The sequence below is a fragment of the Moschus berezovskii genome, chromosome 20, assembly GCF_049115385.1.
Source record: "Moschus berezovskii isolate FMDL1 chromosome 20, NW_MosBer_1.0, whole genome shotgun sequence".
Classification (NCBI taxonomy): Eukaryota; Metazoa; Chordata; class Mammalia; order Artiodactyla; family Moschidae; genus Moschus; species Moschus berezovskii.
In genome coordinates this window covers 39,937,341-39,962,130 of record NC_142479.1, presented here as the reverse complement: position 1 = coordinate 39,962,130, position 24,790 = coordinate 39,937,341, and the positions used below count along the sequence as shown (strand labels likewise).

Genomic DNA, 24,790 nt, shown 5'->3' with positions numbered 1-24,790 from the left:
ACTTGGCACCAACATTGTAAATCAAATATACTTCAATAAAAAATACAATTAAATTTAAGGAAATTTTAATTCTACAAGTTATGGTATCCCCTAATTCAACTTCATTCATTACAACCTCTCTATTCGTTATTGCATGAACTAGTTATGGTGCCAAGTTATTTATAATAAATGTGTATTCTATCTTGCTCTAAAAATGATTTGAAGCTGCTGCAAGTATATAATGGCCTTTGATGCTACTCTTTCATTTCGTACCTTTAATTTCCCCTCCTTCCCTCCAGCCTCACTGACTTCTTGCTTTTCTTTCTACCATAAAGCCTTTGTTGTTTCACCTGTCCATTCTTTCTCTGTAATCCCCATCATATGAATCCTTCACTTCTCTCAATTTTTTAAATAATAAATCATTGTTTCAGTAAGGCTTTCACAATATAAAAAGGACAACCCTGCATTCCACAGTAACTATAACTCACATTCTACACATTTTACTTTACTATTTTCCCCATTTGACTATGAGTACCTAGAAGTTTTAACCTAATCTATTTTTCTTTGTATTTGATGCCTAGAACAGTACTTGTCAAACAAGAACCTGATTAATTTTTGTGGATTTACTAATGAAAACCTCTTCTCTTTCTAATTTAGTCAACCAACCAATCAACCTATGGCTTAATAGGCAGTAGAGTGCAGAGAATTCATGCAACTACGTGTCCAGACTTCGGGAGTATAGCAGTGAAGAAAGCAAATAAAAATCTTTGCTCTCGTGGAGCTTAATTCTAGAACATGGAGACTGACAGTAAAAAAAAAAAAAAAAAGGTAATGATGTGCCCTGGCTGCATTAAGGAGGAAACAGTTCTCTACTAGGCAGGATCAGCGAGATGGAAAGATGCTTAGGCGTTATCAGCCAGACCGGTTGTATTTGCGCCCCTAAACCCCCTCATCCCAGAGATGCCAGACAAGGTATCACTGGGTTAGAGATTAGGTATGCCAGAGTAGGGGACAGGGGTGGGAGTAGAGCCGAGAGGTACTGAGGTTGAATGGGGAGGAGTCGGAGGTGGAGCCAGGGGCGCGCCCGCTGATGACGTCACGAACCAGCCCTCCTTCAAGTCTCCGCGGGCTTCTCAGGCGGGGAGTCTCGGGCGCGTCATGGCGGCCTGTCGGCCTGGGGCTCCTGGCTCTGTGAGTGCTGTTTTGTGTCCCTCGTCTCCTTTTTTGTTGTTCCAGGCTTTCCTTTTTCCCCCTGTAACCTCCTCCTTGCCTCTTTGCCTCCCTGACGTCGCTGGCCTCTCCCGGGGGAGGGGGGACTGTGAGGCTGTTTGTCCCGCCCCTTTCACTGGTTCTGCGTATTTATTCCATCATGCTTGCGGCGCCGTCTGTGAGCATTAAACACGTCTCTGTCACTGTTTAGGTTTTAAGCCCAATGGGAAGCCAGGATCAGACTACCTGTGGGCCTGTGAGCTCCTGGGGGAGATCCCTGACGTAACTATAGAGAAAATGGGTAACCGATAATCCGGAAAAGCTTCTGAGACCCGAAGTGCGTGTAAGAGTTCCGTTCCGTTCCGTCGCTCAGTCGTGTCCGACTCTTTGCGACCCCATGGACTGTAGCCTACCAGGCTTCTCCGTCCATGGGATTCTCCAGGCAAGAATACTGGAGTGGGTTACCGTTTCCTTCGCCAGGGGATCTTCCCGACCAGGGATCGAACCCGGGTCTCCCGCATTGGAGGCAGATGCTTTAACCTCTGGTTTAAAAACAAAAAGGAGCTAAAAGTGGTTTCAAGGCGCAAGGAAAAACCTGTTCAAAGGCTAGAAATAGAGCAATGTCTTTGAAAAATTCAAAAAGTTCAATTGGGTGGTGGTGGAAGGGTCAGAGCTGACAGTCTTGTAAGTATTGGTAGGCAGTGACTTCAACCTGAGGATAACTGGGAGTTATTGAAGCGTTTTAAGCGAAGGAGTGATCGGTTGAGTTTCATTTTTGTTTCCTTAGGTAGGAGCGTAGAGTGTGGACTAACGAGTATCAGTTAAAAGGCTGTGGTTTATATAGTAAGAGGTGGTGGTGACCCCTGACCACGCAGCAATGTTGAGGTTCCAAACGTGAAAGTGAAGTCGCTCAGTCGTGTCCGACTCTTTGCGACCCCATGAACAGTAGCCTACCAGGCTCCGCCGTCCATGAGATTTTCCAGGCAATAATAAACTGTAGTGGGCTGCCATTTCCTTCTTCAGGGGATCTTCCCAACCCAGGGATCAAACCGGGGTCTCCTGCGTTGCAGACAGACGCTTTACCGTCTGAGCCACCAGGGAAGACATTAAAAAGATATTGAGGAGATAGAATCTAAATTAAGTAAACTTCCCAGGTTAATACTTTCTCGACTTTCACTGACTGGATGGCTTTAATAGCCAGTGACGAGTCCTGGTTCTCCTGAATCTTTACTTTAACTGAGATCTCTCTCCTGAGCCCAGTTATATCCATCTGCCTACCAGATTCTCCACCTGGCCAGCCTACATACCAACACTGAACTTTCCACAAAATCCACCCCTCTTACCGATATTCAGTAGCTTTGAAAATATCCTCAACCCAATAGTTCTACCTTGAAATATGGATGTCCTCTTTCACTTCTTATTTTCCCTATAGGGGACCCAAATTCAATATACACTGTTGCCAACCTCCCCACCCCACCCCACCCACTCCTGGATTCTGATTCAATAGATGGAACCACCTAAAAATCAACTGCATTTTAAGCAAAACTTTGGTGATTCTGAGGCAGCAGTACCACTTTGAGAAACAGTAGTATTCTATGTGCCAATGGACAGGTCCTCAGAAATGGGAGCTAAAAGAGAAGACCAAGAGAAGAAGACAAAAAGTGTGGGAGTCTGGGCTGTTATTATGTTGGTGGGCAGTTCTCAGTGATGGCCTGGTCCAGTTTTGAGAACCCTGACCATGAACAAGAGTGACTGAGGTGGGGTGAAGGTGAAGTCACTGTTCACAAGGACCCTGAAGTCATCTAGAATTTGAATGCTGTTTTTTCAAGCTGCTAAAGGCTAACTGGGGACCTCCCAGTTGGCGCAATAGTAAAGAATCTGCCTGCCTATACAGGAGACACAGGTTCGACCCCTGGGTCAGGAAGATCCCCTGGATTAGGAAGTGACAACCTACTCCAGTATTCTTGCTGGGAAATCCCATGGACAGAGGAGCCTGGTGAGCTACAGTCCGTGGCATCACAAAGAGTCCGACACAACTGAACACACGGCACACAAAGGTTAACTGAATGTGGAGGACTGACCATAGAAGAACATTGGAGGAACAGGGATAAAGCTGTAATGGTTTAAGATTATCGCTGGGGCTCAAGAAGGATAAAGGTCCTACCCCTAAGTGTTGTTGAACTCTGTCGGAATTTTTAAATAAACCTGCTTAGCACTGAGAGTATGCCAGACTGGTCCCCTCCCCTAGAGTTATCTATATACAGAGGCAACAAAATCTGGCACATACACAAAGATGGTTCCTGTCCTTTTTAGGAAACCCACGTCTTAGCTACAAGGTTAAGATCTACTAGATTACTAGAACAGGAAACAATTCCAGGGGAATTGTATCTTATATATAATCCATTTATAGGACCTCCGATGCATACACTTCACTAAAAAATGAGGGGGGATTAATTAAAGAATTAGGGAAAAAAAGGGGGGAATGATTAAAAATTATACTATGTTTTTTTATGTAACATCTATGAAGCACATTTTCATATACATGTTACTATACAGTACTATGTACTATATGAGCAATTTAAAGGATTTTTTTTTGAAGATGACTTTATTTTTTTAAAGTTAACAGCAACAAAACCTTTTAGTTTTTTAAATTTATTCATTTATTTGTTTTTGGCTGCTCTGGGTCTTCCTTGCTGCACCAGGGCTTTCTTTTTAGTTGTGTCGAGTGGGTGCTATGCATTGTGATGCATGGGCTTCTCATTGCAGTGGCTTCTCTTGTGGAGCTCAGGCTCGAGGTGCAAGGGCTTCTGTAGTTGCAGCTGGAAGGCTTAGTTGCCCTGAGGCATGTGGAATCTTCCCAGACCAGGGATTGAAGCTGTGTCCCCTGTTTGGCAAGCAGATTCTGAGGGTGACTTTTGACCAGTCTTGTTCCACTTGCTGGCTTTAGAATCAGACCCCTGGGAATTTTCTAGTGGTCCAGTGGCTAGGATTCAGTGCTTTCACTGCACAGGGTCTGGATTCAATCCCTGGTTGGGAAACTGGTATCTTACAAGCCATTCAGCATAGCCAGAGGGGAAAAAAAAAACTAGAATCACACCCCATATAAGATGGGCTGCCACTGCTGATCACTGCTTTTAATAGAGACATGTGCAAGGTACTGTGGGAGCCCCAAGGAGGGAGCAGGATTCTGCCAGAGATGCTCACGGAAGACTTCACAAGGAATATTTATTCTAATTGAGTGCTTTAAGGATTGGTACGTTTTTGTTAAAGAGGCAAGACCAAAGCTGGATGGCCAGTTGTCTAAGCTGATTGTCTGTCTGAACTAAGACTTCTAAGGTTTCTTCAAACTCTAAACTCCTTTACGTATTCATTTACATTCCCTCTTCACTTTTTTTTTTTTTGTAATCTATTCCTTTATTCTTTCCCAAATTTCCTTGGTGGGCAGGATAGTCAGGAAGGTGTTTTAACTAGCTTTACTTTCCTCAGGAGCAAGCCTGGCTTGAGGTCGCCCAGGCTTTCATCCAAGAGACCCTGTGTCCACCTGGCAAGGAGCCTGATGTCCAGTTGACTCAGTTGGTCATTGACTGTGTGACGACTACCTGGTTGTCCCAGGCAACGAGCCAGGGTTTAACACTCCCCCTCAGCTACAGGTAAGAAGAGATGGGGTTCACAGTAAAGTTAAATTTGGGATTGAAAATGAAGGACTTATCTTTTGGGATGAGTGAGGGGAAACTTGCTGAGGTGAGAAAAAGGTGGTGTAAACAAAACCTCCTTTTGCCAATCCTTCTCCTTCTCCATCAAGCTGCTTTCCTTTAACTGTTGATCTCCTTAATTTGGCTCAAGTCGTGTTTAGAGACAAGGGGAAGGGGTGAGAAGATAGAAAATATGGGGAAAAAAAATTAAAAGAAAATATGGGGAAAAAACCCTCAAAGTGGAGAGAGAGTCTGATATTATTTCATTTGTTTGTGCTAGGAAACTAAGATATAGACCATGATTTCAGCAAGTGCAGATCATTGTGTTTTGGGAGACCCGAGTTTGAGGTCTGAAGCTGGGTTACTTTTATTTTATTTTTAAAAACTTTACACTGCCATTTCCTAAGGGCTTCCCTGGTGGCTCTGCAGTAAAGAATCCACCTGCACTGCAGGAGCTGCAGGAGATGTGGATTTGATCCCTGGGTTGGGAAGATCCCCTGGAGGAGGGCATGGCAACCCACTCTAGTATTCTTGCCTGGGCAGACAGAGGAGCCTGGTGGGCTACAGTTCATAGGGTCCCAAAGAGTCAGACACGACCAAATCGACTTTGCAAGCACGCACCATTTCCTAAACTGTTCTAGGCAATGTTAATAAAGTACCACAGGAAAAGGGTTCCATGCCAAACATGCTTGAGAGACACTGGATGTGAAAATCTTCTCTAGGAGAGTCATGAGGCTCATTAACATGTTAAAGGCTCTGAGAAGTCCTCCAAAAAGAAACCTGTTTATCTCTTCATAAAAGTAACCACTGTCTGGAATATGGGAGAATTCTTATGAATATCATATTTTTTTCTATACATGCATCTATTCCTAAGTAATATATAGTGGTTTTACATGACTTCAGACTTTGTGTAAATGGTCCAGTACCTTATGTATCCTTTGCAGTTTGCTTTTTGTGCTTAACCTTCTGAGATATATTCACATTTATAGCTCTAGGACATATTTTTAACTGCTGTATGATATTCTGTCAAGTGAATATACATATCACTGTTTTTTCTTTTTTAAAAAAGGTAGAAATCTGTTTCAGTTCAGTTCAGTCGCTCAGTCATATCCGACTCTTTGCGACCCCACGAAATCTGTTTAGGTTTGTTTAACTTGTTTCCCAATAATTGAAAATCAAAAAGAATCATTGAAAAGTGGTAAATCAGCAATTTTTAGGAAACTTGAAACCTTTTTAAGTTTCTTGTTATTCTTCAAGATAAATATAGAGTAGATAGCACAATATGTAGAAGATGGTGGATGAGGATTAAGTAAAAATTATTTGACAGGTAAAATAATTTATTATTTGACAGGAGAAATTTTCATTTTTCCATTTCCCTTCATTGAGTGCGTGTTGTATGTCAGGTCCCATGGCAGGCCTTGAAAGTTGGAGAACAGGACCCTGAAGAATCTATGAAGAGTGACCCTGTCCTTACTGTTTTCTGTCCTGCAGGTGCTTTGGGTGAAGGAACAGTTCTCTCTAGCTGCTTTTTCTTAGGGTTTTACAGAAGTAAGGAAAGATAGAAATACTTCTGAGTGAGACATGCCTGGCTTTGCCACCTACACTACTGTGTATATGAATGTCTACATTTCTTCATTGGTGGTGTTTCCAGGGGTTTTTGGTGAAGATTCAATGCAATATTGAGCATGAATGGACCCAATATAATATGTGCATAGAAGGGGCACACCGCATATTAGTGCCTGGTTTGCCTTTTATTTGCTCTGAAGTCACTGGGAAAGAATGAGGCCAATGCAGAAGGGGAGTGGGCCATCTAAAATAGCATTTCTAATCTTTAGCACTCACGTGGAGATCATGTTTCTGAGCTCAACAAGGAGAATAAATTGTTACGTTTTGTAACCTTATCCTATTTCTCTTCCACTGGGGAAAAAAAACCATCGGAATGTAAGTGAGTGGAATAATGGTATTACAAAAGTGTGACTGTCACTACTTTGATAAATTGTATTACATTCTCTGTGAGATACCTCACAATGGATACTGACTCAGCAGTATTGCAGCACTTTGCCTGAGAATGGCTGGTTTCAAACATCTCTTGAAAGCTGCTGCTGCTGCTGCTAAGTCACTTCAGTCGTGCCCGACTCTGTGTGACCCCACAGACGGAAGCCCACCAGGCTCCCCCCTCCCTGGGATTCTCCAGGCAAGAACACTGGAGTGGGTTGCCATTTCCTTCTCCAATGTGTGAAAGTGAAAAGTGAAAGTGAAGTCGCTCAGTCGTGTCCGACCCTTAGCGACCCCACGGACTGCAGCCTACCAGGCTCCTCCATCCATGGGATTTTCTAGGCAATAGTACTGGAGTGGCTTGCCATTGCCTTCTCCGCTTGAAAGCTGGTGGGAACTCATGATACCAACTTCCCCCTCAGCCTCAACCTCCCAGCCAGTCTCCAGTGCTGTGATATTCTTGATTAGGAAAGGAGCCTGATTGGGGCCAATGAGGTTGAGCCATTAGGCAGATGTCTTAGTGTCTCCACTGGAGTTCTCCGTGGAAGCTGAGAGCTGAGATGCTGTCAGGGGAGCAGTTTGTGTTGTCTTAAGCATTCTTCCCACATGCTCATCCCCTCAGGCCACTCTCACATTCCCACTCCATTTCTCTGGATTCTCTCTGTGGCACTATCTTGTTCAGGATCTCATTCAGCAGACTTTCTTCTTGCCTTCCCTAGGTACCACCCAGTCTTTGGACCGAGACCTCCTCCTCATTTTCTTAGGCCCTCACTCCCAATTTTTTTCTCTTTAATCAATCAAACAAACTGTCTTAGTCTACGTTCCCCGTTGATGTTTCCTCAGGATCTTGGGGAATTTGTGGAGGGTGAAGATAATTCCTAGGCTTGGATGTAACTATTCAGAACCTCTTTTCTCTTCACTCTGCAGCTTTGTCTCAGTAAAGGACCTCAGGACCCACCAGCGTCTCTCATGCTGCAGCCACTTGTCTTGGAACAGTACTATGTACCAGGCTTGGGCCCAAGAGGCTGGACCACGTGGGGTCCCCCTGCCCCGGGAACGACTGTTACTTTTAGGGACACTAACAGACCTATCAGGGAACTTGGAACAAGAGTGCAGGAATGGAAGCCTCTATATAAGAGACAACACTGGTGCCCTGGACTGTGAGGTGAGTAGGAAGGGAGTGGTCAAATGCCTCAGATCCTAATAAGAATGGCATCTAGGGAGCAAGACAATTGAGTCTCTGAGGGAACAAAGATGGAGCAGGATGGATTGGGTGTCAGGATCCTGATTAATCTTTGCCTTTGGTCTTTTCTAGCTCATAGATCTGGACCTTTCTTGGTTGGGCCATCTCTTTCTGTTTCCCAGCTGGAGTTACCTCCCTCCTCCGATGAAGTCCCCAGGAGAGGGGCACGTGGAGCTCTGGGGTACCCCCGTGCCAGTATTTCCTTTGACCATCAGTCCTGGCCCTCTCTCCCCCATCCCTGTTGTCTACCCAGAGATGGCTTCCCGCCTGCTCAGGCACAGGTAATTCTTCTATCCAAGGGAGGAGGGAGCATTGTAAAACTGGGAGGACAGTGGATCAGTGGAAGGAGGGAGAGAAAGGCATAGAAAGTAATATAGATGGAATGTTCCAAATCAGGGAAACGATGCAGGATTCTTCAAGGGAAGCGCGCCTTATCTAAGGGCAGGTAGAGTTTGAAGGAGTCTTTTAGAATAATGGCTTTGGGCTATGGAAATTTAACATCCCTATTTCTCTTCAAGAAAATTAGAGATACCAAGGGAACATTTCATGCAAAGATGGATTCAATAAAGGACAGAAATGGTATGGACCTAACAGAAGCAAAAGATATTAAGAATACACAGAAGAACTGTACAAAAAAGGTCTTCACAACCCAGATAATCCATTATGGTGTGATCACTCACCTAGAGCCAGACATCCTGGAATGTGAAGTCAAGTAGACCTTAGGAAACATCACTATGAACAAAGCTAGTGGAAGTGATGAAATTCCAGTTGAGCTATTTCAAATCCTCAAAGATGATGCTGTGAAAGTGCTACACTCAGTATGTCAGCAAATTTGGAAAACTCAGCAGTGTCCACAGGACTGGAAAAGGTCAGTTTTCATTCCAGTCCCAAAGAAAGGCAATGCCAAAGAATGCTCAAATTACTGCACAATTGCACTCATTTCACACGCTAGTAAAGTAATGCTCAAAATTCTCCAAACAAGTCTTGAACAATACATCAACCGTGAACTTCCAGATATTCACCCTGGTTTTAGAAAAGGCAGAGGAACCAGAGATCAAATTGCCAACATCCGCTGGATCATGGAAAAAGCAAGAGAGTTCCAGAAAAACATCTATTTCTGCTTTATTGACTATGCCAAAGCCTTTGACTGTGTGAATCTCAATAAACTGAAAAATTCTGAAAGAGATGGGAATACCAGACCACCTGACCTGCCTCTTGAGAAACCTATATGCAGGTCAGGAAGCAACAGTTAGAACAGACTGGTTCTAAATAGGAAAAGGAGTACGTCAAGGCTGTATATTGTCACCCTGCTTATTTAACTTATATACAGAGTACATCATGAGAAACACTGGGCTGGAGGAAGCCCAAGCTGGAATCAAGATTGCCAGGAGAAATATCAATAACCTTAGATATGCAGATAACACCACTCTTATGGCAGAAAGTGAAGAAGAACTAAAGGGCCTCTTGGTGAAAGTGAAAGAGGAGAGTGAAAAAGTTGGCTTAAAGCTCAACATTCAGAAAACAAAGATCATGGCATCCAGTCCCATCACTTCATGGCAAATAGATGGAGAAACAGTGGAACAGTGGCAGACTTTATTTTGGGGGGGCTCCAAAATCACTGCAGATGGTGACTGCAGCCATGGAATAAAAAGACGCTTACTCCTTGGAAGAAAAGCTATGACCAACCTAGACAGCATATTAAAAAGCAGATAAATTACTTTGTCAGCAGAGTTCCGTCTAGTCAAGGCTATGGTTTTTCCAGTGGTCATGTATGGATGTGAGAGTTGGACTATAAAGAAAGCTGAGCACGGAAGAATTGATGCTTTTGAACTGTAGTACTGGAGAAGACTCTTGATGAGAGTCCCTTGGACCGCAAGGCAATCCAACCAGTCAATCCTAAAGGAAATCAATCCTGAATATTCATTGGAAGGACTGATGTTCAAGCTGAAACTCCAGTACTTTGGCCACCTGATGTGAAGAGCTGACTCATTTGAAAAGACGCTGATGCTGGGAAAGATTGAGGGCAGGAGGAGAAGGGGACGACAGAGGATGAGACGGTTGGATGGCATCACCGACTCAGTGGACGTGAGTTTGAGTAAACTCTGGGAGTTGGTGATGGACAGGGAGGCCTGGCATGCTGCAGTCCATGGGGTCACAAAGAGTTGGACACGACTAAGCGACTGAACTGAAGTGAACTGAGATTATAGTGGAAAGGAAGGCATTAGTAAGGAAAAAAAAAGAGAGGGAGAGATTAAAAAATGACTGCTCTACTCTCTACCTTTTTAGAAGTAAGCACAGAAACATGCAGCCAAACCTTGCTGGGAATCTAATTCGATTCAGTGCTCTGGTGAAAAGTCGGAAGAAAGCTTACTTTGTCCTGTTTCTTGGTGGATCCTCCCCAGCTGGCAGCCAGGTGTCTGTCATCGTGCAGGTGAGGTTTAGGGTCAATTCAGGAGTGTGGAGGTGCTAGAGGGCTGTACAGGCTCCTAACAGGAAAGATAGCATCACAGGAGAAACCATGTGGGAAAGAGACTTGTTTCTAGAACAGTGCAGTTGAGGGAAGAGTCCAGGTGGTACCTTCCCTACTATAGAAGATGGGGAGAAGACTTCCCTGCTCTGTAGCTCATTCAAGGAGACAGCTTCTGTATCGTGTGTCCCATTTTGAAAAACTGCCCGAATCACCTGTTTTCCCCCAGTAGAATGACCAAGAAAAGTATTTATCTGAACACCATTAAAACATGGAATGACATATTCTTTAAAAAAAAAACTTGGTACTTACTGTTGAGTCTTTTTACATCAACTGATATGATTTTATTTTTTAAAATTAATTTTTATTGAGTAGAGTTTTACAATATTGTGATAGTCTCTACTGTACATCAGTGTGAATCAGCTCTATGTATACATAGGTCACCTCTTTTTTGGATTTCCTTCTCATTTAGGTCACCACAGAGCATTGAGTAGAGTTCCCTGAGCTGTACAGTAGGTTCTCATTAGTTACCTGTTTTATGCATAGTACTGTGTATATGTAAATTCCTGTGTTCAGTCAAACCATCGTAAACTACTGGTTTTGCATAAGCGATAGACTCCCGTGAGACCTTAGCTATGAGTGGTGACGTTGAGGTCTGGTTGGTGTTTTCAAGTAGAAATGAGGGTCTGGAAGCTGAGCACCTGCGACTGTGAAGTTCAGGTATCCTGAGTCATCAGTTGTGTTTCGAAGGCCCTGAGAATGGCAGTTGTGCTCTGGGAGGAACATGCCCTAAAAAATGGTTATATTTATTAATGGTCTTCTCTACGTAACTTTTTCCCTTTTGCTTAAATTTCTTCAATAACCCCTTGTTGGCCCCTTATGCATTCCATATGATACCTTCTGGGGTTTATTTATCTTCCTACTTGGATGATTCTCCCTTTCCGATTGATTAAAAGTCTTCAGCATGTTATTTCTGGATTTTTTTCTTCATCTTGTCTCTTCCATTTTGTCTCCCGCCACCCCCAAGAACATTCTTCCTCCATCCTGGCCAGTGTTTTCCTTGCCTTGCTCATTCTGAGTTCTGAACATTTCTGTATTGTTTTTTCTTGCTTGAAACACCTTCCTCTCTCCTCTCCACTTGAGCAAACCAGAGATGGCCTTCAGGACCCTGGGAAGTTCAGCTTCTGTCACTTGGCCTTCTTGATCATCCCAGCCCATTCTGACCTCTTTTCTTTCTCTGAAACCTTACAAATATGTGTTGTTTTTGCTACTTGATCATATATGGCTCCATGTTATTACTTAGGTTTTATGTCTGTGTTTCCCAGTGGTTTGATATATGTTAGAAAAGAGAGAACAGTCTATGTTATTTCCCTTAACATCTGTCCCCATACTGGATACACTCATACTGTGTTCATATTGATTAAATAAGTGAAAGTTGTTTGCATGGCTGGTCTGTATGGCGGGGTGGGATAGGGGAAATGCAAGGGCAGAATTGTCTGCACGAAATATTTATATATTTTGGAGGAAGCTGTACAGATGGTGTGTTCCTTGAGGGAGTGATTAGGAAACGTTTGCCATCTCCTATGAGAGGGGAGAGATCCTGAGAGTTCTGAGGCTTAAGATTTAATTGGCAAACAGGAAAGATAAAGAAGTAAGGAAAAGAAAAAAAAGAGGTAAGGAAAGGCTCTCGAGGAGCCAATCCTTGAGGTGACATGGTGATGGGAAGGAGCTCCTGCAGAGGGACAGGACATGGGAAGCCTCTCACGTACCGTGTCACCTGCTTCTGCACAAGCCAGGTCCCTGCCCAGCTGGTGTGGCACCGAGCCCTCTGTCCTGGTAGAGCCTATGTGCTGACAGAACTGCGAGTGTCCAAGCTCCCTGGTCACCGTTACCGGGTGTGGATGACCAGCCCCTCCTCCCAGCTGTTGCCGCTGAAACCAGAATGTGTGCGAGAGCTGGAACTGGATCTGGCCGGAGTCCCTTTGGAGGCCGACCCCCAAACACTGCCCCGGCCCAGCAGCCCCCAGGACAAGGAGGGTCCAGGTCCAGACTGTCACGCCCGGGACTCCATACTCTTATCCTACACGGTGCGTGCAAGGGAGAGGTTCCTGAGCCTGGGGGGCAGGAATTGTGGGGTCTCCAGAGAGGAAGGGCCTGGGGACCACCTGGCCCTTCGGCTTCTTTGCAGGGAATGGTCACTGACACGCTGAATCAGCCTGCAGGCCTCTATGAGCTGGACAGGGAACTGGAGCTCTGCCTCGCCTACCAGCAGTTTCGTGGCCTCAGGCGGTTGGTACGACCAGGAGTCCGTCTGGAGGTAGGTGAGGGGGTCAGGGCTGGTGACAAAGAGAGACTCTCTTACCTTTATGGGTTGGTCTCTTTTTTGGAGCAGGTCGATACCCCTACAACAAAATTATAAAAATAATTAAATGTGTTGGAGTGCGAGGTGCTTTTGTTAATAATGATATGGACGAGAGCTCAGATCAAGAGTGGAGATTGGGGCCCTGGGAGGAGCAGGTGGGTCCAGAGCATCTCCTTTCTAGAAGGACCTTCTCACTGGAGGAGGAGATGCTGGAGCTGAAGCACAGGTGTGGGGCCAGGACAAGCTCAGACAGCCCACTGAGCCCTCTGGCCTACAGGAGGCTCCTGGGAGGTGAAGGCTTATTTACCACAGGGGAGTGGGTCATGATGGAAAGCAAGACAGAGCTGGAGGGAAGTAACCTGTAAAGGAGAAATTGTGTGTTTCCTATGACCCAGGCAGTGGCAAACTGCATTTGCCTCTGTCTGGGACCATTGATTTGCTTTTTCACCTCTTCTGCCTCCGCAGCTCCAGGATGTTCACCTCCTGCAGTCAGTGGGCGGGGGTACGAGAAGACCCATATTAGCCCCCTGCCTTCGTGGCGCCGTTCTGCTTCGGGGCTTCTCTCATCAGGTGCCTGAGACTCAGTTTTCCCACCAAGTCCCCCAGGCCTCCCTGTATGAGCAGCTGGTATGGGAGCATCAGTTAAGACTCCCCATCTACCTGTGGGCCACCAAGGCCCTGGAGGATCTGGCCTGCAAGTGAGGAGGACGCAGATTGGGGCTGGGGTGGTGGTGAGGGGTGGGCCACTTCGTCTCAGGGAAGCTATATTCTGGAAGAGTCTCTGGGGGAAGTGACTCTGCTTCTCTGCGTGGCCAAGGCTGTGTCCTCACGTGCTGAGATACCACCAGTTCCTGAAGTATTCGTCACCTGGGGACCCCAGCCTGGGACTGCAGATCCTGTCCCCGATCTTGGAGGTTCTCATTCCACCTGGCTGCCCTGGTCGGAACACACACAGCGAGATCCTTGAAGAGCCACATCACTGTCCACTCCAGAAGGTCTGAGGATGTTGGGGTATGGGTGGCAGATCTAGCACCCTGGGGGACACCCGGGCACAGGGGACACATAACCTGATGTCTTGTCTCTCGGACAGTACACCCAGCTGCAGACCCCCTGCTTTTTCCCTACTTTGGCCGTCCTGAAAGAGGAAGCGAAGCGCAGGGCCTGGGCCTCCTTTGACCCTAAGACCCTTCTGCCCCTCCCAGAAGCTTCTCACTTGCCCAGTTGGCAACTCAATCAGCGCCTGGCCTGGTCCTGGCAGTGTCTACTGCCTTCTGCGTTCCACCCTGCCCCGGTGAGTGTGGCTCCAGCGGGGGTCCGGGGACTTCCTCTGTTTTCCATTTTCACTACCCCTGCCATAGTCCTTTCTTGTCATTTTGATGGCACTAGCCTTCTTACTAGACCGCTCCATCTCTTCCTGGATCCCTCTAATCCACTCCCCTGCAATGACTAGAAATGGGTGGAGTAAAATGTAACATGGTTTACGAAACTCTTAATTTAAATCCTCCTCTTGTTTCTCCCAGAGTGTATAAAGTCAAACCCAAACCCCCTGTTGTGTCTTGTCCTCCATGGTCTCCTGGCTCTAACCTCAATCTGTAAACTTTCCCTCCGGCTGCTAAATGTGTGAATGCAGGTGCATTTTCCCCAATCTTTCTACCCCACTTCAGGATAAATTCTTTAAGCTCTGAGATCATGTCTTTGTGGTTCATTTTCTAGCTCTGACAGTTAACTCTATGCCTGGCACATGGCACATGCTTTGTGTATTTGTTTAGTGAAACTTGATGCCTGGGCCTTCATGTCCTTGCAGGTACTACTTGGGGTCCTGGTGCCTTCATCTCGTAAAGGGTGTCTGCAACTTCGGGACCAGAGCGGTTCCCTGTCCTGCCTACTCCTGGCCAAGCCCTTGCAGCCCCTCACTGACCCCAGGCTCATAGGTTTGGAGCTCAGTGGTGGAGAGAAGATGATGGGAGTGGGAAAGAGGGTCTCTGAACTGGGGAGTGTGGGAGAGAGCGTCTGCTAGGATTCAGTAGAGATGCTCAACTGGCTTATGTTGATCAACAAGTCTGGGGAGTGGTTTAGGAAGCTGGTACGGGCAGGTGGTATAAAGGAGCCAGGGGTTCCTAGCCAGAATCACAATTCCCAACATTCATTTCTCCCTCTGTAACTCCTCACAGACACACCAGGATGACAGCTTCCATTTCTCACATCCCTAGTTTGGAAGAGGAATGGTCTTGGAGTTATTGAGGCTTGTAGTAAGGGAAACCCTGGAGAGGAAAGCTTCTCAAACCTCAGAACAGGTGTTTTAAGGATTTATGAGGAAAAATCAGGCCTCTCAACCTAGGGGGCCAGGGGTGAGACTGGCTGTGCTGATGGAACAGTTTCTCCCTTGGAGGTACCACTCCTCCAAGGTGGGGGTCAGGCCTGGGCCTTCACGTTGTGTTAGGCACACAGCTCCTGCCTGGATTGAGCATGAGACCTGTGGGGTGGGCTGCTCTGTCCAGCCCACAGTCTTCCCTTCTTACCAAAATAGAAAACTGTCTTCCTCTCAGGTTGCCTGGTGCGGGCAGAGAGATTCCAGTTGGTCATAGAAAGGAATGTCAGAAGCACCTTCCCTTCCTGGAAGGAGCTGAGCACCACAGACTTCATCCAGAAGAAGCAGGCCAGGTAGGTCCTTAGGGTGGTGGCTGTCCTCTGGGTCCCACCACCAGGGAAGTGGAAGGGGAAGTCTCCATGCAGGGGATGGAACACTGGGGCACAGTGCCTGCATCACTAAGAGACCTCTTCCTTGTCTTTCCCAACAGAGTCTATGTCCAGTTTCTTCTGGCCGATGCCCTGATCTTGTCTGTGCCCAGACCCGTCCTTCCCTCAGCCACCTCCTCCACACCTGCTGGGACAGAGCTTTCCCCTCCAGAGGGTCCCCACATAGAACAAAGCCGGCTGTTCTTGCTGTCCCACAAGGAGGCACTGATGAAAAGGAACTTCTCTGTGCCCCCGAGTGCCAGTTCAGAGGTGCTCCAGCCCATCCTCAGTTTCCATGTATTAGGGAGCTGGGTTGGGGGCACCCAGAGGAAGGAGGGAACTGGATGGGGCCCACCTGAACTCAAGGAAGACGAAAACTCAGATCAGAAGGTAAACTGGGGTCTGGGACCTCTGACCTGACCTCCTGAGCCCCAGCTCTCGTCTGAGGGACCCGGCTCTTCCCGTCAGGTCCTCCTTCTGTTCCTCGGCTCCTCAGTCCGCTGGTTTGAGTTCTTGCACCCAGGGCACGTGTACCGGCTCGTGGCTTCTGGCCCTCCCGTGAGTGCCCCACTTCACCTTTCTGAGGAAGGGTATTTTGGCTTGGGGTCTGGAAAGGAAGTTCTAGGTCTCCTGGAAGAAAGGTGGATGTAGATCAAATAGAAGGCCTGCCTGTGTCTAGACCACTTCCTTTGTCAGGCTCCAGAGAGGAAACAGAAGTGAGTCATAGTTTGTAAGGAATCTCTCTCCAGACCAGAACACGCTCGGAGATGGTCATGTCCCCATTTCCTGGCAGACACTGATGTTGTTCGAGGAGGGTGGTTCATCCTGCATGTCACAGCATCCTCTGGAGCTGGCTGGCTGTGCATCCTGCCTCACTGTCCAGGATGAATGGACTGTGGAACCTGCAAGCTCCCAGGACATCCCGGAGGTGCTGGGTGTCCGCCCGACACTGCCTGAATCCTCACTGACTGACCTGCTCAGTGGCAAGTAAATGTCCACCAGCTTCTCCAGCTCGCTTGGCTGCTCCCTTCCTCTGCTGTGGCTGTGTCGGATGAATTGTCTGTCCCCTGCTACAGTGTGTGTTTCATAAATGTGATTTAGCTCCTAGAGGAGGGATGGTGGTGTAAGACAGAAGCTGTGTTTCATACCTGATCATCACCACTGCCCCCTCCCCGCCCCCCGGCTCAGCATGTCACTGACTATCACGAGCAGGCTTTCTCACAATTGAGAACAAAGCTTAGCAGTAAAAGGAAATATAAGAAACAAACAAAAAAAGCAAGGACAAAAGCTGAAAATCTTTAGAGAAGGACCTTCCTTTAGTGCAAGAATTGACTGGCTTATAGCTTCAGGAACAGCTTTACTTTCCCCATGTAAGCTTTTCTGGGGGCAGCTGCAGTGCAGTTGAAGACGCTGCAGAGATACTTGCCCCTGTGTCAACAAACAAACACCATGTTGGATTATATGTGCAAAACTTCCCTAGAAGTGCAAGTTTTCAAGGACCTATAATTTGAAGGAGGGTGCATGGGCCCCAGTGTATAAAGCTGAGAATGATGGGCTGACTGAGAGTCTAGGATTAAATGCAAGTAGAGATTCACCTTTGCTGGGGTATTTTTTGGTGAGGCCTCTGGGTACAAAACTGGATTGGGTTTTGGGTTTGTGTGTATGTAGTGATTCTCTACAACCCTGTTTTTCCCATAAGCCCTGTTACTTTTAGTATTTGGTTTGAGACACTTCAAGGCTTTCCAGGACCTCATAGGTAAAGTTCCAGCAGCTATTGTAACTCCTTTCTCTTCTGGGATCTGACTCCATTCTCACTCTATTTCTCTAACCCTCCAGTTTTGCAGATTCGTTGGTGTCTTTTTCAGCTGAGATTGTGTCACATCTCTGGATGAAGCCTGGTAATAACACCTGTTTGGGTAAAGGGTAAGAAATAGAGTGGTGGAACCTAGTAGTCCTGGGAGGGACCACTAACCTCTCCCCATTCCTACTGTAGGGAGCTCTGGGGCTGTGAGACGGTGTGTGAAGCTCACCGTAGCTCTGGAGACTGCCGACTACAAATTCCCCCCTCACTTGGATGTGTATATTGAAGACCCACACTTGCCGCCCCCACTGGGACTTCTTCCCGGAGCCCGAGTCTACTTTCACCAGCTGGAGAAAAGGGTTTCCAGGTGAAGACCTGTGTCAATGGCCTGGCCTCCCGTCCCTCCTGATGTGCTTCTCTTGAATGCTTGCCCCTACCTGTGTGGTGATGACAGCTTCTTTTTGCTGTTAGGTCTGCTGTGTTTCTCTGCCATGTATGCCCTTTGCCCCTGCGATATGTTTCAGACCAGCCCTTCCCTTCCTCTGCCCTCTGTGCTGATAGTGCCAGGGTCAGGGCACGTCCCTCCGGGGGAGTGGCTCGGCCTATGACACGGTCCCAGCTCTTACCTCAGACTTGACTTCTTTCTCCTCCTCCTCTCTCTCCCTCCTGCACCTGCAGGTCCCACAATGTTTACTGTTGCTTCCGGTCGTCGACCTGTGTGCAGGTCCTGCATTTCCCCCCAGATACCACGGTCAGGTCAGTGGCCCAAAGCCCATCTCCAAACCTCACAGCCTCACATCTGAACCCCATACCTGTTCCAGTCTCTGGAATTTTTCCCATAACTCCAGGCTTCTCCCCTCCTACTGAAATGTGTGTAGTCAGTAGGATTTACTCTGCTTCAAATGAAAAATGTCCATACGTATCATTCTACCCAGGAAGACTTAGTGTTCTTGGATTTTAAAGGGTTTTCAATCCAAAATACAAATATGTTTCTTGGCTAATATCTTGGTTTTTCAAGCCTGAGAAATAATCGATGACAAACAGAGATCAAGAATCAAAATAAATGAGGGCTCTGGGGATGTTATATCCTGCTATTGTGTGAAAATTGTATAAATCTTAATTATGTTGAATTGGTTCATAGAGCATTTCAAATCTACTATGTCCTTCTACTTTTCTGTTCATTCTGTTAATTTTTGAGATTTTGATATTGAAACTCCAACAAAAAAAATTTATCTACTTAAAAAAATTGTAGTATATAGTGGACCTGTATGTACCTTTGCTCTGTATTTGCCATGTCTCCTGTAAATGTGTTTTCATATTTAGAGAATTTAAAAAATAAGAAAGAAAGGAGAGGCCCTGGGGCTTCCAGGAGAGCACAGAAGCCACCACTGTCCCTGTCCTCAGGCCTGCTGAGTTCTTCCAGACCAACTCTGCTTTTAGAACTCTGTTGGCTGTTTCTTGAACCCCCCTTCTCTCTTTAGTGCCCCCCTGCCCCACATCTACCTGACCGAACTTCTGCAAGGTGACAAGGCCCCATTTCGGGCCACTGCTTCTTGCCATGTCGTTTCTGTCTTCAGCCTTCATCTCCTCTGGGTGTGTGCTCACTGTACCAGCATCTGCCCACAGGTAGGAGCAGGGACAGGCTGAGCTGGGTGCAGGGTGCCTAGAGGGCTGTGATGGAGGTGAGGGGATTTTGCCAACCACTTTCTTCATCCCAGGGAAGGTGTCCTCGTCAGAGCCCCACTTGCCCCACTCAGACGTCTGTAAGCCAGGCCAGCATCAGGTGAGAGCAGAGCACAGAGTGGGCACCCACTGCACCATTTCCATGACTGTCTGCTGTCCTGATGTTAGCACAGTTCCTGAATGGTGGGAATTGCTTAATAAATATTTTAGAATGAACGGATGGGGTTATAGTAAGCTAACAAGGTGGAGAGAGAGTCCTGTTGGGTCTGGGTGACTGGCCCCCTGGGTTTTGCTGTCATAGTTTCTATTTCCTAACTGCCTCTGCTCCCCCACTCCCAGGCTCCTGGTGGAGGATGGGACTGCAGAAGCTGTGGTGACCTGTAGAAATCATCAAGTGGCAGCAGTTCTAGGGCTGTGTCCAAGTGAGTGGACCTCTGTCCTCGAGTTTGTCCGAGGGCCGGGGAAAGTGGCCTTGCAATTTACAGGGCCTGGAGCCCAACTTGAGGTGAGATGTGGCTGGGAGGTGGGGGCTTAGATAGCCATTTTCCTGGGAGCTTGGTTGGAAGCTTGAGTCCTCATGAAACCTCTTTCCCTTTCTAGTCCTCACCTGAGGTGGATGAGCCCTTGACCCTCTTCCTCTGGACCCTCTGTACCAGTTTCTCTGTCCTCCGCCCTATGGTGCTTTCTTTTGAGCTGGAGAGAAAACCCTCCAAGATCATCCCATTAGGTGAGGGTCAGAGGGCAGGGCTGTAGATTGATGGGTCCCAAGAGGAAGAGGGAGGGGGGATTGACATGGAATTTCTGAAGCTGGGAGGAGAATGGAGGGTAGGGACTGAAAACCACATGCACAGGACCTGTGTTTTTCTCTCTTCCCATCTCAGAAGCTCCTCGGCTGCAGCGATTCCAGTGTGGGGAATCCCCTTTCCTGACTCGTGTGAACCCCAAGATCCGACTGTCATGCCTCTCTATCCAGGAGCCTGAGCACCCCAGTGCCCTGGGGCCCTTAGATTCCTCCTGCTAACCGAAACTGCAGTGGCTGGAGATCTTGAGGCTTGGCTTCAACTCCTTTCTTTCCCTGCTCATGGCCCTTACCTTCTCTGAAACTGAACCAGGACCCCAGATCCCTGGATTCACAAAATGCTACCCTGCTGTTATTGCTCTATATTCTAATGCAAACCTGCCTTGAGGAAATTGTGGAAACAGGGAAATCATAGTGCTGTTGCGTTTCCTCTCTAGTAGGCGTCAAGGCACCTGTACTCACAGGTGGCCCTGAGCACCTGGGTTCTGTCTTTGTGGCAGGGACTTGCCCGTTATGGGTTTGCTCCTGACAGGTCCCTTGGTCTACAATAAAGCTCTTGGGATGTTTCTCACTTTCACTCAGGTGGGTCTCAGGCCTCATGACCTGGCAACCCACCCATCGTTTACCATCATTTTGGCCTTGTTTGCCTTCAGTGCCAAAACTGGTTTGGAGAAGAACTTCTTCTGGTCCAGTGAAGTCAGGCTGTGCAGGGAGTCAATTAGGGAGAAGGGTGCAGGTTAGACAACATTTCCCTGATGGCCTCGGTTAGCAAAGCTGGGCCCGAAGAAGTACAGGCCTAGAGTTGTTGCTGAGTACAAGGTGGTTATGGAGAGAGGTAAGCACCGAGTGTTGGGCGGGGCTTATGAGGAACCCCATGATGTGGGAACTCCGACAGGGGGTCAGTATTGTGGGTTTCCTTTGGGCCAGACCTAAGGCAGATTCTTGATTAACACCTCGAGACCGGCAGGAAGAACCTTTAGAATTAGGGTTTGCAGGAGTAGTTATTTGGAGATGCTCATGCATTTGATGTTCAGCCATTTCTTGCCTGGGAGTTGCTTGCTACATAGAGAGGCAGAGCCTAGCCACGCCTCCAAGCGCTTTGCAGAGCACGGTCCCTCGTGAGCATTAGGAATCTTTTAGTTCGTGTTCAGGAGGTCTCCGGAGCCTGCTACATAGCAAAAATTTAGAGTATTTAAAAGTGGGTTTGCCGTACTTCAGTGATACATGTGATGATTCAAAGAAAAATGCGAGTAGCTGGCCGGTTAGCTCAGTTGGTTAGAGCGTGGTGCTAATAACGCCAAGGTCGCGGGTTCGATCCCCGTACGGGCCAGAAAGGCTACTTTTGCCCACTCGTGTCCGACTGCGACCCTATGAACTGCAACAGGCCAGGCTTTCATGTTGTCACAGTCTCCCGGAGTTTGAAGTCCACTGATTCGGTGGACTACATTTACTCCTTCCAATACCTGCTGTTACCCGGGAGTTTGTACCTGGAGCTAGTTACCTTCCCAATCACGAACGACGACGAACCCACTGCTTTTCAAAACCCAAATTGCCCGTTCAGTCCAGGGCTTGGAAGAGCGCTCCGCCGGGCTCAGGGTAGCTTCCGCGTCTGCTCTTCCCTGAGAGCGCACTGTTGGAGGCGGGCTAGAGAATGAGGGAGCATCCCGGAAAGATCGGGCGGGGCCACCAATGTGAAGTCAATCACAATTCTGTTTTTCGGTGTTCTTGCTAAGCAGTCTCCTAGCCCGAGAAACACGAAATTTTAAGAGGGATAAAGTGTGTACGGAATTTGGGGACTAAGAAAGGCTGACAGTGAGTAGAAGTATGGTGTGTGTGTAGTCGTGGCCGAGTGGTTAAGGCGATGGACTAGAAATCCATTGGGGTCTCCCCGCGCAGGTTCGAATCCTGCCGACTACGTATCCATTTTTCTTCTCGGACGCGCTCTACAATTACCTGCCTTCTGTCCTAGGCCTCTACCGGGATTGATTGATCCGGTTGGCGCCACAGACACACTCCAACCACGTGCTTCTTGCTAAGGTTGAGGTCTTTAATTTGCTGCTTCTTTCACTATCGGGAACAGCTCTTGAATGAATGTTTGATATCAAACAATGATTTATCAAAATTTAATTTAGAGGAGTAAATTGTGACCAGGATCCCGGTGGTAAACTTGTGTATACATCTTCAGAGAACTCTCACGTGTCTTTGGCGCCGTGGCTTAGTTGGTTAAAGCGCCTGTCTAGTAAACAGGAGATCCTGGGTTCGAATCCCAGCGGTGCCTTTCTGGGAACAAAATTGAGTTTGTTTTCTTATCCTAATGAATTAATCAACTGATTTTATATCAGAAGTTCCAAGATTGCTATTTCTGCGCTTTGAGCACCCTTATCGCCATTTGAGAGAAGCTCCCCACTCTGTTAGACTGCTCCAAAACCTTCCGCAGTGACCAGGGCGGGAACCCAATGCAGGCGTGCACCTTCCTTTACTGCGTGCACCTTCCTTTACTGCGCTGGTGCTTGTGAACCAGCCCTGGCAGCCTTCCCACAGCCTTGATATCTTTCTCTACCCCGGGACATACCTAGAACCTGAGTCGGTTTGTTTTGCTTGGTTCTTCGTTAAAGTTCTTTCGGCTTTGAGGCCTCAGAATTATATGTGTGTGTATATATATATATAGTTAATTTTAAAAATTGAGAGGTGCATCTTCTATGCGCACGTCCTGTGTCAGGCCCTTCAAATATAATGATCTTCATAAGCTGGCAGTCAGGGTTAGGAATTAGGAGATAAGGGCTAGTATCCCTCTAGTTCCCGCAAGAGGACGTGAAAGGGCTGGGATCCAGTGGACACAGTGGAAGTAGAAGAGAACATATCTGGTGGGGTCTCCAGGTAGCCTGGAGTGGAAGAGGAGCCCACATTTCCGGAGCACTGAAGCCAAGTTTGTGAGAGGAGAAGTAAATGCTGCGGAGAAGGAGGCAAGAAGTAGGATCAGTGCACAGTTGACAGGATCCGAACCTTCTTGGAAGTTAGGCAGAAAGGTCTAGACACCATCCTTGGCCTGGGAACCACTGCCAGATGACTGAGCACAAATTTGGCTTGAAGGACTTGCTATATCGAGATGACAGGTCAAGTGAGTGGAGCAGCACCACCAGGACTAGATTTGGGCCAGGCACTGAACTGCACTCTGTGCATAACCAGATGAATAAGGCAGACCTCTTTTCTCATAGGAAGGAGGTCGAAGTCACAGCACAGTGCCCCAAGGGCAGGGACTGGGCACTGTGATAAGGTGGAGAAAAGAGGTAGCACCTCATCGGGCCTGATTGTGGAGATTGATCAGGGGAGGCTTTCTGGAGGAGATTGAGTCTTAGACTCTTAAAAAGACCATATGGAACTTTGCCTGTGTTCTATTAAACACCTTTGTTATGTAACACCTTTGTTCAATGTCCTGGGAATACAACAGAAAAACACAACAGTAATGTTTTCAAACGTACATGATGTGATATGCTAGGTAAATGCTACATAGAAGAATAACACAAGGGATCAGATAGTATGGGGGTCAGGAGACTTCCAGGAGGACAGGGTTCGGTTATAGAAGTGTCAAAGACTTGCACCAATACAGCTACAGGAGAGATGGAGAGGAGAGGATGCATTTGAGACATGTTTAGTATAAAAAACACACTAGGACTCAGTAACTGATGGGAAGTGGAGTCCGAGGAAAAGGGAGAAGGTCAGGATGTTGTCTTTTCAAATTCACCAAGAATATCTTTTCACTCTTTCCCACCTTTTCTCTTTCAAACCACCCATGAGGTGAGGGCCCAAAGTTATACCTTAGAACTCAGTGTTTCCCTATAAAATTTTGACTCCTGTTAAAATGTAAAATATTTGCACCAAAGTTGAAATGACATCAGTTGTTTACACCTTAGTTCTTGGATTCTAAAAGTGAGGTCCATAGATACTGTATCGATTTTTCTAGAAAAGGAGGCCTTCATCGTGTTCTATAAGGGCTTTAGGTTTTGGCCTCTGTGCCGATTAGATTAAGTGCCTGACAGTAGATAAGAAAGAGATGACTAGAGACTTGGGGAAGGCTGGTGCCCAGGACTGGGGAGACAGGAAATGGAAAAGGCCAGAGGGAGGGTGATGCCTTGCAGCACTCCTCACCCATCTGGAAGGCCTGGGAGGCTGATAGGAAAGGATGGGGTGTTCTCTGCTGCCCTACCCCACTGTCCGGCCAGGGACGCCTGAGAAAGAAAAAACAAAAAGCTGAACCCTTCACTGAAGTCGTCAGCAACCCCCACCCCCCGCCACCCCCCACCTCCCCGCCTTCCACTGAAGTATCTGTGAGTAGGGCTTTAAGAAGGGGCTGGCCCCACAAACCATAAGACTGGGCTGTAAAGCAAGATGGTTTAGTCCAGAGATGCTACAAGGGGGTCGAGTTCAGGGGCAGATCAGAGCCCTTTTGGGAAGACACTCAGGAACAGGAACTAAGCTGGTGAGCAACTGACCCCACCAGGTCCTGCCTGGATGGACTCTTGGCGGCCCCCAAGTGAGAGCAAGTTAAGTGTATTAAAACCTTAGAAGCTCGCAGTTTGGAAAGCCGATCCCCCCAACCCGATCTCGCCAGCCGTTCATCTCAGTGACGCCCCCTTCGTGGGTCTTCTTGGCCCCAGGAATTGTTCCCTCGCCTGGACACTACCCTGCGGTCTGTGGAGATTGTGGGCTCTCGCAGTGTCAGTCGCTCCAAACGCAGGGACCGAAAGAGGGACTGGTGTTCCCAGAGAGATTTCAGGACTCATTAATTGTTCCCAAACAGGCAATTCTACCGCTAGTCTTCAAAAG

The 24,790-nt window shown here is 47.4% G+C and overlaps 1 protein-coding gene and 3 non-coding genes across 4 annotated transcripts; all 4 read left to right on the top strand.

Annotated features, from left to right (window-relative positions):
- Window positions 1-1,092: 1,092 nt before the first annotated feature.
- CTC1 (CST telomere replication complex component 1) lies at window positions 1,093-22,596 on the top strand. Its single transcript, XM_055406598.2, has 23 exons — window positions 1,093-1,170; window positions 4,675-4,838; window positions 7,803-8,040; window positions 8,191-8,399; window positions 10,405-10,549; window positions 12,382-12,672; window positions 12,774-12,902; window positions 13,413-13,645; window positions 13,765-13,942; window positions 14,038-14,238; window positions 14,752-14,878; window positions 15,494-15,608; window positions 15,746-16,073; window positions 16,152-16,241; window positions 16,477-16,670; window positions 17,520-17,581; window positions 17,677-17,851; window positions 18,163-18,240; window positions 18,966-19,110; window positions 19,203-19,267; window positions 19,507-19,672; window positions 19,768-19,894; window positions 20,049-22,596. Exons 1-23 carry the CDS (start codon window positions 1,138-1,140, stop codon window positions 20,186-20,188), a joined length of 3,633 nt encoding a protein of 1,210 aa, XP_055262573.2. The 5' UTR covers window positions 1,093-1,137; the 3' UTR covers window positions 20,189-22,596.
- Window positions 21,223-21,296, top strand: TRNAI-AAU (transfer RNA isoleucine (anticodon AAU)). Its single transcript has one exon. It is a non-coding gene; the product is annotated as a tRNA-Ile (tRNA).
- Window positions 21,802-21,883, top strand: TRNAS-AGA (transfer RNA serine (anticodon AGA)). Its single transcript has one exon. It is a non-coding gene; the product is annotated as a tRNA-Ser (tRNA).
- TRNAT-AGU (transfer RNA threonine (anticodon AGU)) lies at window positions 22,171-22,244 on the top strand. Its single transcript has one exon. It is a non-coding gene; the product is annotated as a tRNA-Thr (tRNA).
- Window positions 22,597-24,790: the final 2,194 nt, after the last annotated feature.

What these genes read in the sequence shown, in the direction of transcription:
- CTC1 (XM_055406598.2), top strand. Translation starts at nt 1,138, where the DNA reads ATGGCGGCCTGTCGGCCTGGGGCTCCTGGCTCT. An exon ending in AGGTGTCTGTCATCGTGCAG is followed by an intron (nt 10,550 to 12,381) that starts GTGAGGTTTAGG and finishes TGCACAAGCCAG; the next exon opens with GTCCCTGCCCAGCTGGTGTG. An exon ending in CCATACTCTTATCCTACACG is followed by an intron (nt 12,673 to 12,773) that starts GTGCGTGCAAGG and finishes GCTTCTTTGCAG; the next exon opens with GGAATGGTCACTGACACGCT.